At 40.8% G+C, this 12,137-nt stretch overlaps 1 protein-coding gene across 1 annotated transcript in view; it reads left to right on the top strand.

Annotated features, from left to right (window-relative positions):
* MCU (mitochondrial calcium uniporter) overlaps window positions 1-7,132 on the top strand; it is a 182,748-nt gene extending 175,616 nt beyond the window's left edge. Inside the window, exons 7-8 of the mRNA XM_044659087.1 lie at window positions 1,853-1,969; window positions 5,155-7,132. Of these exons, the coding sequence (XP_044515022.1) occupies window positions 1,853-1,969; window positions 5,155-5,241 (204 nt within the window). The 3' untranslated portion in view covers window positions 5,242-7,132. The remainder of the gene's footprint in view (window positions 1-1,852; window positions 1,970-5,154) is intronic.
* The last annotated feature ends 5,005 nt before the right edge of the window (window positions 7,133-12,137 follow it).

The raw sequence follows: 12,137 nt of genomic DNA, 5'->3' as shown, positions 1-12,137 counted from the left end.
TCCAAGAGTTTACAGTCTTGCTGGAGCAATAAAGCACGTTCACACATTTACTCGCTCATCCGAGAAATAGTCATTAAGTGCCTGCTGTGTGCTAAGCCCTGGAGAAAATCAGAAGCTGATTGCCCTATCCCTGCCTTCTAGAAGTTTACCAAGTATATTTTCTTCTCCTTAATAGATGGTTGGTTTCCTGAGGGCAAGGGCAGACCATGCCTTCATCTCACAATTTGTGTGCCTTGGACATAGGACGAACTATAGCTTCTGCTTGATGCTGCCCAATGCGGCTCACCCCTAATAACAAAATATTCCTCTTGCCACATATTTTACATGCTGCCAGTTGGTTAACCAAATTCATAATGAGCAAATCTTATTCTAAAACTTCCAGACCCTTCCCTCACAGCATATCTGTGCTCACTGTGTTTAATAGAAGGAATCTAAGGAAGACATTAAAGAATCAACAAAAAAATTAAATTTCCTTTTATTTGCCTTCTAACCTATAAAATATTTCTATTATACATAGTTAATGTGTCTACCAGCCTCGCTTTTCTTACCAAAGTCCATGATCTTTTTAATAGAATTTAAAGACTTGGGAAAAAAGTAATTGCTGCTTAAATAGAACCCTTATTTCATAAGCATTTCTGTGTCCTTCATACGAATCCATGCATTGAATTGAACAAAGGGCCTTCCCTTTGGTCAGACATCCTCTTTATCAAATGAGAGGATTTCTAATCTCTTTTTGTGACCGCAAGCAAGTTCATTTCTCCAGGCCTCAGTTTTTGTTTTTTCATTTTTCTAGGGCTTAGACCAATGACTTTTCTAACACCAAAATTCCTGTATAACGGTAACTCGAAAAGCCTTTGTGCAGTCCAGGAATGATAGCTTTGCTGCCCTCGTGTGGCAAATCACAAAACTACCCATAAGACAGGTACTTGCTCTCACCTGGGAAAACCAAATGAGAATAAGTTATCATTACTGCTTGCCAAAGAGAATACTCATTTACTGCTTTAAAGCGTTTTTTATCACTGTATTGTGTTTCTTGGAAGCTCCGTACCCAACTTGTATTGAATGAAATGATACCCCTAAAGTGAAAATACATTATTTCAGCAACATCAGTTTACTTCTCAATTTTGGTGCTCATTAATGCGTCTTCAGCATTTCCTGAATCTGTGTTCCACAGATGTTTCATGAGACTATAAGTTCCTTGAAAGCATAAAAATAAAGAAATCCTCACACACTGGGAGTATCGATCTTCAATAGCAGGCCATCCTTAAAGTGGGGGAATTGAGGCCGAATGAAGAAAAGTGGAATTGCCCCAAGAAGTGAAATCATTCAGAACTGGGTGGGCTGGCATCTTCACGGGCAGTAACCATTTACCTAGTTTCGCTGAGACCTAGATCCAGAGCAGGAAGGCAGGAGAATTGTAGAGAATGGAAGGAGAGACCTTTCAGACTGTGGCACAAAATCCTGAAGTCCTAATAATGTTACTAGTGTACCTTCTCCAGCAGTTCTCTCACCACTTCCCCAGTATTCTATCATCATCAATAAATGTTTAGAATCTTTAAAGTATTCTGCACCCTGTGGGCAGGTATTTTTACCTAAATTCCATATGCAATATGGAATAAATGTGTAAAATTTCACACATATGATTATACATTAAAATCAAATAAGTAAAACAATTATAGGGCACCTACTTTGTACAAGACTCGGTGAGGTGTTAATAATACAATTCCTTGCTTGTTGGCTCTGGGCGGGGGGGTGGGGGAAGAAAATGAATCATGTAAACATAGAAAAATATTTTTAAAATAAACAAATAACAGAAAAAAATAATAATGCAATTCCTTCCTTATTTTTATAGGAATATGTTTACCCAGAGGCCAGAGACAGACAATACCTATTATTTTTCCATAAAGGAGCCAAAAAGACGCGTTTTGATCTAGAGAAATACAATCAACTCAAGGATGCAATTGCTCAGGTAATAGAAAGTTTTGCGAAAATGAAAATGAGTAAATGCTAATCTTGACCTATACTCAAAAAAAAAGTATTCTCCATAGCCACCAGAAAGTGGTTAATTTCCCACCAAAAAAGAATCTTTCCTACAATTCATCAACAAGCATGTACTAAGTGCCTGCTGTATATAGGATACAATTCTATACCCTAAAGATTTAAACACAGTAAATGAAACCAACAGTCCCTACTCTCGAGGAATTTACATTATAACAGGAGACAGAGCAAGGACATACGTAAGTATGGAGAGAATCGGCATAAAGAAGATCAATACAGAGTAAATATGGGGTCGTTTGAGAGGGACCAGCAAAGGCTTCCTGGAGAAGGAAGAAACATAAGAGAAATTATCTCTGGTAGAAGTGCAGAGAGTGACTTGCAAGCTTCAGGAACAGAAATGTTGTCAAAGGCTTTCAAAGCTAACCAGCAACAGTGTGGAGGATGGACGGAAGTGGAGAAAGGCTTAAGGCAGGGATGCCATTTATGTGGCCACTTTGGTAATCTAGACCAGGGAAGATGAGAGCCTTAACTCGGGCAACAGCTCCATGAAGAGAGGGGACGAGTCTGATTTGAGACGTATTGTGAACCGAAACAGCACAGTTTGGTGACTGATTGGATATTGGGGGTGAAGGAAAATGAGGTGTCCGGGATGAGGCTGACATGAACACCCTAGAGAGACTCCGAGGTTGGGGGTGCCTTCGACAGAGGAGACACATAATTGGGTTTATTTTGAACATATTGAGTTTAAGATGCCTCCAGGACATCGACTTTGAAATGTCCAGTAGATGGTGGATTAACACAAGTGAAGCACAAGGGCTGGGGATATAGACTATGAGTCAGCTGCATAGAGATAATAATTAAACCCATGAGAGCTGATGTGGTCACTAAGAAGAAACAGGGAGAAAAGAGAGTAAAGTGCCTAAGACGGAGCCTTGGGGAATATCCACAGTCAGTGAGCATAGTTTAGATGCCGAGCTAGCAGAGATTTAAGATGGGATGAACCACGTGAGAGAACTAGGAATGAGTAGGGTCCCAAAAGCCCAACGAGGAGGGTGGTCAGCAGCGTCAAATGAAGTATCTGGATAAAGAAAAAGGAGGACCGAAAGAAAGATCCATCCTATTTGGCTACTGGAAGATCATGGAGAAGCTTTGAAAAGAGCATTTTCAGTTGAGAGATAAGATCTGTTTGCAAAGGGTTGAAAAGTGAGAGAAGAGGAAATCTAAGCAGTAAGCATGGAGAGCTTTTTTAAGGAGGCTGAGAAAGGGAGGAGAGTGGAGGAATTGGAGTACTTGAGGATCAAGAATGGAAGAGATGGACTGATAGGAGATTGTGGTCAGTAGAGGAGTGTCAGAGTTTTGTTAAGGGAATTTCTGGGTAATGGGGAGATCCATTGTGGCTATGTAGGCTAAGGTGGAATGAAGGAAAAAGTCACAGGTTTTAAGGAGACTGAGGAATTGGGAGGTTATAGAGTTTGGGGGTACATCAGAATTGACATCGAAGTCTCCTAGTTATAGGTGGGCATTAAGGAAAGAAAGATGGCGAGGCAGGTGCTGAAAGAAAATGACTGTGAAACTGCTGTATGAGAGCCATTGTTTTCTGGATTGGGTGGGAAATACCAATACTCTAAACTTCAAAGGAGGAGAAGTTGCTGAGGATCAAATAGCTGTTAAGGTAGAATTTGACAATATCATTGGGGAGCAAGGATATGCCAGTTCCCCTTCTAGGTCCAGTTTGTGTATTGTGGGTGGGTAAATGTAGAATTAAATGAAGAGAAGGGCCAGGATGTCACATTGTTGGGAACCAGATCTCGACAAGAACCGATAGAGGAAACCCAAGTAAAGGGAAATGTGTTTCTGTGGAACAAGAATCCCAGAGATCCCAGTGGAAGGGGTAGGATCATGGCTGGGATAGGGTTAAAGAGAAAGGGATGAGGTGGAGGGTTGGAGATAGTTTTTTCTTATGTGGGCAGTGATTGATAACACAGAACTAAGAAACCAGGTAGTAGGCCAAAATCTAATGTACCTAAATCAAGGGACAGTAGACGCCATTCTCTCTATTAACAGCATCACAGTATTCATTTTTGGAAATTATTTTTGCCACATAAACCAAGGCATTCAAATCAACCTTCTTTGTGCAGGGTGCCAAAGGGAAAAAAAAACTTTGAGAAGCCAGTTATTCCCCCAGGGATTCCCTTTACTGTTTAATTAAAACTATCATTTTAAATTTACTGTGCTTGATTATTTTCTGTCTGTCTATAAGAAGTGACCCAGATCCCCCACCTGAAATGTGTGATGCCAAGAAGACATGAAACTAAGGCCAAGGAGCAAGATAGTAGCCACTAGAAATTATTGCACAGGCCATAGATTATTGAACTAAAAAGATGCATTCTAAACACAAACTTAGCAAATTGCTCAGGCCCCCGGGTTCACCAAGCTCAGCATTATGGTTCCTACAGCAGCACCAAAGAATATGTTGTACAAGGCCATGACTGCCCTCCATAATGCCAACATTGCAAGGTTAAAGCTGTCTTCAGGACATTCCTAGAATCACTTAATGAACTCCTTTTGGGTAGATTATAACTTTTCTAAAAACCTTCTAGAACTTGAGTGTATTTTCAGCCAACCACATCTGGATGAACTAAGGTCCCTTTATGTACAACAGGGTTTTTTTTCCTGTCTTTTTTTTCCCCTTTGGTCCAAATTTGTCTCCTTTGAAGGAATTCTAGTGTTCTGGGATTTGGTGAACAACTTTTCTCCCATCCTTTTCTGATTTTGTTCGAGCGTTTAAACATTGGAACATATAGTTTTGTTTTTTCTTCACCGAGAAGATTTCTTTCAAGTCCTTTTGTCTTTGGCCCATCATCTCAGGCTAAGTGAGATTCACCTTGATTTTTGGTCTGTGAATTACTTATGCAACAGTTGAATAAGCAACTAAATTTTAGGCTCCATAACAGAAAAGTTTTCTATTGGAGCCCCTTGTTGGATTACCAATCTTACTCTTTGGGTGACTGATAGCAATTCCTATACCAAAAGTTTCCTCTTTTCCTGAGAGATTTTTTTGTGACTTCATTGTGATTTTCCTTTTTTCATTAAATAATAATACCATTATGGGCTTTGGAAAGTGAAATTTCTCACCTTTTTCCCCTCCTCTTTTAGGCAGAATTGGATCTTAAGAGGCTGAGAGACCCACTGCAAATACATCTGCCCGTCCGACAAATTGGTGATAAATTTAAGGAACTCTGAACCCTGGCAGGAAGAATACCTGTTTATAACTCTTGCCTTTTTAATTAAAGCATTGCAGGTGAAAGCCAGGAGGTTTGTGGGGGTGGAGGGTTTTTACCTTTAATTAATAAACAAAAAGGATCTTGGATAGAAAGAATGTTAAAATCTGAAGATCAGGCATTGTGGAATATAAGTCTCAAAGGGCTTGGTGAATATTGTCTTAATCAAACAACTCAGTTTCTGAATGAAAATGATGTAATTCTCTGGTTGAGAGAGTCAAAGATTATGTGATATTGGGGGTGCTTCTTGCATCTTTGCAAGAGCAGCAGAACTACAATGCACCAGCACCCCATTCAGATCTGATTTTTTAATTTAACTTCTCTTTAATTTAAAAAAAAATTAGTAATTAACCAACTGCACCGGAACAGCAAACCCCTAAGATAAATGGTTTGAAAGTCTGAGCCACCATTGTCATGGTTTTTGCTTCAGCAAAATGATTTTTCCATTGAAAACCAGGAGTTTTTTTCCCTTGTTCACCCCTCTCGCTGACTCCTATATACCTGTTTGTTAGATTGAAACCATTTTATCCAAATAAGCAGTGAAAACATCTGATTGTTTGATAATTGACACTTGGAATTATTCCCTTGTACTTTCATAAATTCTGACCTATCCCAGTGCACTGGATCTACTTCAAGAAATCAATGGCAACACTGCATGAGTTTTTCTAATAATCAATCTTTAATGGGAGGAAGATTTCCTTCTCTCTTCTCTCCCTCCCCTCCATTCTCCCTTCTCCCTCTCTCCTCCGAATCTGGGGACACCTGGATTACCCAGTCAGGAAGGTACAAGGTTTACAAAGTTGGCTCACAATCATGATGGGTAGCAATTCCAGAACCAGAATGATTACACTACTGTTCCTCTGCTTGTGGAACAGCACGGGAGACTATCTGTTGGCACTGTCTTGTCTGGAGGCTTTGTTGAAGGCTGAGTCTCCACTCTTTAAGGACTCAAATTTCCACTTTGATTAGCCCTCGTCTTTAGTGAGTGTAAAATGAGGTCTGTGGAGCACAAGGGCTGGACTTTGTCCCAAGTGGAGAATACATTTCCATGACCCCTGTCCCCTTTTGCCTATTCTTTATATATTACTATTTTCTCTACACTATTTTTTAATTGAGAGATGAATTAACTAAATCCCCTGCCCTCTTCAAAAACGTTTTCCTACCCCGTTCCCATGTGATATCTGCATTCTACGTGTCACAGGAATCGCTGTCTCTGACATCCTGTTTCTAACTAGCCTAGAAATGGGATGGAAAGGAGGATATGAGCTTAGCATACAGCTGATTGGGTTTCTTCCCTCATGGGATTCATTTCTCATTTTGGCAAGGGGCTCCTTTTTGTCTTCTCTCTCTTTAGGGAGTATTTTGTGTGAACAAGAAGCATATTAAGATGATGATGTGACCCAGACTCCAGGTGCCTTGCAGATGGTGACACGGGGCTGGGATTGCCACTGCCGCCATTGCTGCCGCCACAAACCTTTTTTTGTGTTCCAACAGGGGCATGTTGGAATGAATGGATGCATGTTTGCCCTTTCCAATTCCCATTTTCCTTTCTTTTCCTGCTCTCTTCTTGCCTTCCTCAAATTTTGTTTGTTTGGGTTTTTTTTAAAGTTGTGTGAATTACTTTTTAAAAGTGTTTTATTCTGTTTGTGTGCAGGCAGCACAATGCAGTGGGCAAATCCTTTTTGGGGTGGGGCGGGGAGAAGTGGGGAAAAGGGAAAGAGATATGGAGAAAAGCCTTTACACAGATGGCAAAATACTGAACATGTGTAAAATCCTGTATCATTTATGAAATATGTATAAAAGAGCAATGTACCTTCTGGAACAATAAATATCTATTCAGTTTTTGAATTGAAGTGGTTCATCCTTTTAAAAGAAACTTATTTTCCTTGAGGGGACACAAAGTCTATTCTTCCTAGACTAACTGTGGAGTGCTTTATCCTTCTAAAAGTGGTTTTTATATATTCTCAAATTAAATTTTTGCCCCTATAAAGCCTTAAAGTGTAAATCTATGGATTCTTCCTAAACTGCTAACATGGCCAGTATTATCTTTGTTTTCCAGAAACACAGAGGCTGATTGCCCACATCACCTACAAAGAATCATTGATGCCTACAACCTCCCATGCTAGGATATCTATCCACAGACTTTTATCACCCAGATCATCCCCAGGGGTTCCAGGAATTTAGCCAAGTATGCACTGTCATAAAATCATTACTCTTAAGGCTTCATAGAATATTTGTAGCCTCCCCAAAGCAAGCGGTGAGGTGTGTGAGGCAGAGAGGAGGCCGTTGGAATAATCTAGACAAGGAGGGATTCACACTTGAAATAAAGGGGTCACTGTGCGAATGACTTGAAATGGCTAATATCCATATGGGTTAACAGGAGGAATATTTCCTTCTCTTCTCCCTTCTCCCTCTCTCCTCCAAATCTGGGGACACCTTGACTATCCAATCAGGAAGGCATCCAAATCATAATGGGTAGTAATTCCAGAACCAGAATGATTAACACTACTGTTTCCCTGCTTGTAGAACAGCATGGGAGACTGTCTGCTGAAGGCTAGTTTTGGAGAGGGAGGGAAATAAAGGCAGATTAAGATAATGGCCTGAGGAAGGTACTGATTGGTAGAGGGATTGAAGGACCCCAAGAGAGCAGAGAATAGGTTTTGGAGGAGAATTTCTCATTAGGAAATAGAAATACATTTGGGCAGTGGTGAAATCCAGTGTGATCCCCTAGTTCTGGGCGGCTGAAGTGCAGTGAAGGACAAGTAGGTCATGGAGTCGGAGGAGGCTCAGAAATTAGGAGTTTAGGTTTTGAAAGAACACCTGTGTGTATTAGCATCGCCCAGTAAAAGAGAATTGTTAGAGGAGGAGGAGGAGAAAACTGATCCAGGGACATTTGTAAATCAGTACAAAGTAATACAAGGTATTTTCAAAAAGAACAAATGTTAAAAACCAAGGATTCTCAGCAAAAGCCTTGAACAAGAGTTAGAATCTAACTGGGCTAGACAAAAGCTAGGGATTTCATAAAGCAGAGCTATGGAATGAGACATGGAGTGGGGTGGGGGATACCATTTGTGCAAAGGAAACGAGGAGATAGAAATAAAATTTCTTATTACTGGAAAGGCTATAAGTGTTATAAAAACCTGCCCCTAAAAGAATCCTCTAATGAATTGAAGTATTTTAAGCCCCGTATCTCAGTGTCTGACCCTCCCATATCTTCCCCTTCAACATATTCAGCACGCAGAGTCTCAGATTCTAACATCCTGGGATTATTTGTTTACAGAAATGAGTTATCAGGGTTGAAGTCCTTGACACACAACAATCGGTGCCCCAACAAGTCCATGTTTATCTCCAGCACACATCCTCTGCCTCCCAGCGAGCACACATGAAGCACTCAGACAGATTTACAGAAATCACCAAGGCAGGCTGTGTGCTAGAGCCGTAAAATCCCAGAACCTCGGTTATCAAGGGAGTCACAAGGGCCATCCAATCCAGCCCAAACCTGTGTAAGAATCTATTAGCAGCATCAGAAAAACAAATGAGGTCTACACAGTGCATTCATATTTGCAAAGCATTTTATTTATCCTCTCTTATTTGAAAAGCGGTCATACTGGCTCTGCAGGAAATGAGGGAAAACCCACCACAAACTATGGCAGCCTAGCCCACAGCACAAGCCTAATGATAATTGGCATGTCCAGAGAGCTTTGTCTCACTAAAGCCTTGAAGCTGCCAAAGTTGGGGTATTACATACTCATTTGACAGATGAGGAAAATGACATTAGAGAATTTAAGTTGCTTGCCAGTGAGCTGCGGAACTAATATTAGAGGCAAAATTCGAACCCAAATATTGCTTTTAAAATTTTATTTTTAGTTCCAAATTCTCTCCCTCCCTTCTCCCTCTACTACACTCACTGAGAAGGGAGGAAAAGCCCACCATAAATATGTATAGTCATGCAAAAAAATTCCAACATTAATCATGTCCCAAAGAAATAGGAAGAAGGAAAAAGAGTATGTGCTTTAATCTGGAGTCCATTGCTTCTTTGTCAGGAGATGGGTAACATGTTTCATCCCAAGTCCTTTGGAACTGTAGTTGGGCATTGCATGGATCAAAGTTAAGTTTTTCAGAGTTGGTTGTCCTCACAACATTGTCATCTCCTTAAAAATTCTCCTGAACCCAAATATTTCTGCCCAGAGGCCCAGCATCCTATCTCCTATGTCCTAATCTACTGAAATACAGGTGTCACAACTCCTCCTGAAACTTTACTCCTGCCCTCGACTTTCCTCCAAGACTCTGATTTCTGGGTCCTACTTATTCTCCTAACTATAGAATAGCTAAATAGCCACTAAAAAGCTCTTTCAGGGAAAGGATTCATCTCAACACAGTGAAAGGGATACAAGAAATAATAATGGATTTGTAATCTGAAGACCTAAAGTTATGTCCGAAGTTGTGTCCTAGATCCTTGTGCAATCATGTTCCAAAACAATTTCTTTCATTTGACTACCTGGCAAAACTCAAGGGATCCATCAACCTTGGCCTTAGCAAGAGCAGGAATTATAGGTACACACCACCAAAGCCACCCAGACTCTTCCCACCACATGCTCTGTCTCCCTTCCTTTCTCCCTAGTTTTCTGTTTCTACGTATGCCCTCCTCCTTTTCAATAATAAGATCTTAGCAGTATATTTACGAGTCCTTTACATCGCTGGATATCAGGACACAGCAAAATGAAGAAAGCCCAAGCAGACCACAAAACCCTTGCTAACACAATGTCTAGTGATGTGGCATAAATGGGACATGTTATGAGGTGATGGAAAGAGCACCAGAGTTGGGGTTCAAGGACCTGAATTTGAGTCCCACTTCTTGATGCTCACTGTGGGACTTTGGGCAACTCTTCTCTCTCTGGACTTTGGTTTCTTCATAAAATGAGGGAGTTGAACCCTTTCAGAGTTAAATGTGTGATATCTATATTGTTTCCATCTTTAATTGAGTTCAACAAAGAACTGTGTTAGGCACTAAGTATTGAAAGACAGAAATGAAAAATAATCCCAACTCTCAAAGAGCTTAAATCTACTTACCAGATAATGCAGTAAGCAAACAGTTAAGCAAATACGAGATAATTTGAGGTGGGAGTGTACGGGCATACTGGAAGATCAGGAGAATCTAAAGCCAAGCTAAGCCTTAAAATAACCTAAGTATTCTAAGATGTGGAAATTGGGCAGGGGAACATTCCAGGCATGGGAAGAAGCAACAAGATAAAATTACAAGTTCAAGAAACATCAAGAAAATAGATTTGGCTAGAACAGCCAGCATGTCGGTAGGTAAGAGGAGGAAAAGAGGCCTTCTGCAGGAAAGTGCCCCATCTCTGCATTCACACAGACCAGGTTCAGTCCTGGAAGGACTCAAGCTGTAAAAGAGAGGAGCCAGGCTCTTGTCACATTCTCCATCTCAGAGCCACAGGGAAAATAGCTTAAAAGTTTGTTATTTGGTCATTTTTAGTCATATCTGACTCTTTATGACCCCATTTAGGTCTTTCTTGGCAGTTACTAGAGTGATTCATCATTTCCTTCTCCAACTCATTTTACAGATGAGGAAGCTGAGGTAAACAGGATTAAGGAACTTGCTAGTAAGTGTGTGAGACTGGATTTGAATTCAAGTCTTCCTGACTTCAGGTCTGACACTCTTACTTTGACACCCATAAAAGCTTATGTTTGACTAATTTCTAAGGGATTAAGAGATTCCCTTCTAAAAGGTATTCGGTGTTCAGAAAAGATGAGGAGTAGCTGAGCGCTCTTCTTTCTCTTCCACAAAGAAATGCTTTCAACTCTAAAGACTTCTAAATTTGGGACATTAACAAATACTTTGAAATATGATGCAGATACTTGAAGCAGGATTCAATAGCCCGTCAATCCTATTATACTCTTCCAGGAGGTTGATACGTAAAATATTAAAATTTGAAATACTTTATTGGAGCTACTGAACAGGCATTTTACTTCCACCTCAGATCTGCTGGTCAGCCTTGCATCATGCATGGCTCATTTTCCAGCCAGTGGTCAAGTCTTCCAAGAAATAGCAGTTGGGGAGAACACCTCCCACAGGGCAATTGACATATTCTGAGGGCACCCAGAATCCTCCAGTGCCAGAGTGGCCACCAGCCTCAAAAGTCCATGCCTCATCCTCAGTGTTCGGTCATTTGTGTTCAATGATAGAAACAGAAAGCCGAAAAGGGTGCACGGATCTGAGACCTGGTCTCAGACTCACCTTGGCTATGCATCTTCCTGTAAGACCAGGAGACAGGAAAAGGGACTAGACCTGAGCTTTCAGGGACATAAGCCTCTCAAATGAGCAAATTTCCTCTGCCAGGGAAGGTTGGTCTCTTTCTTCTCTGCAAATGAGAGTCAAACTCAGTTGCCTATAATAGAACTGTTGCTCTCAAGGCTGCTCAGAATTCCCAAGTGCACAGCAGATGTCCCATAGACAGTCTCAAACTCAACATTTCCTAACCAAAACATATACATTTTCCTCGCCAAAACCTTCCCTTTCCTAAACTTCCCTATTACTGTCATGATCACCACCATCCACCTCACCACTTAAACTCACAATTCCAATGTCATCTATCGCCCATCTGTGGCCAAGTTTCATTTCTGACTTCACATCTTGTGTTTCTTGTCCCCTTCTCTCCACTCATACAATGACTACCCTGATGGAAGCCCTCATTGACTCATACCTGGGTTATTACAATATCTTCTGGTGGTTCTCCCTGCCCCAAGTCTTTCCCCTATTCAGTCCACTCATCAAATCATCTCTCTCTCTCTCTCTCTCTCTCTCTCTCTCTCTCTCTCTCTCTCTCTGTCTCTTATACACAT

The sequence above is a fragment of the Gracilinanus agilis genome, chromosome 2, assembly GCF_016433145.1.
Source record: "Gracilinanus agilis isolate LMUSP501 chromosome 2, AgileGrace, whole genome shotgun sequence".
Taxonomy (NCBI): domain Eukaryota; kingdom Metazoa; phylum Chordata; class Mammalia; order Didelphimorphia; family Didelphidae; genus Gracilinanus; species Gracilinanus agilis.
This window is presented reverse-complemented; position numbering and strand designations above follow the sequence as displayed.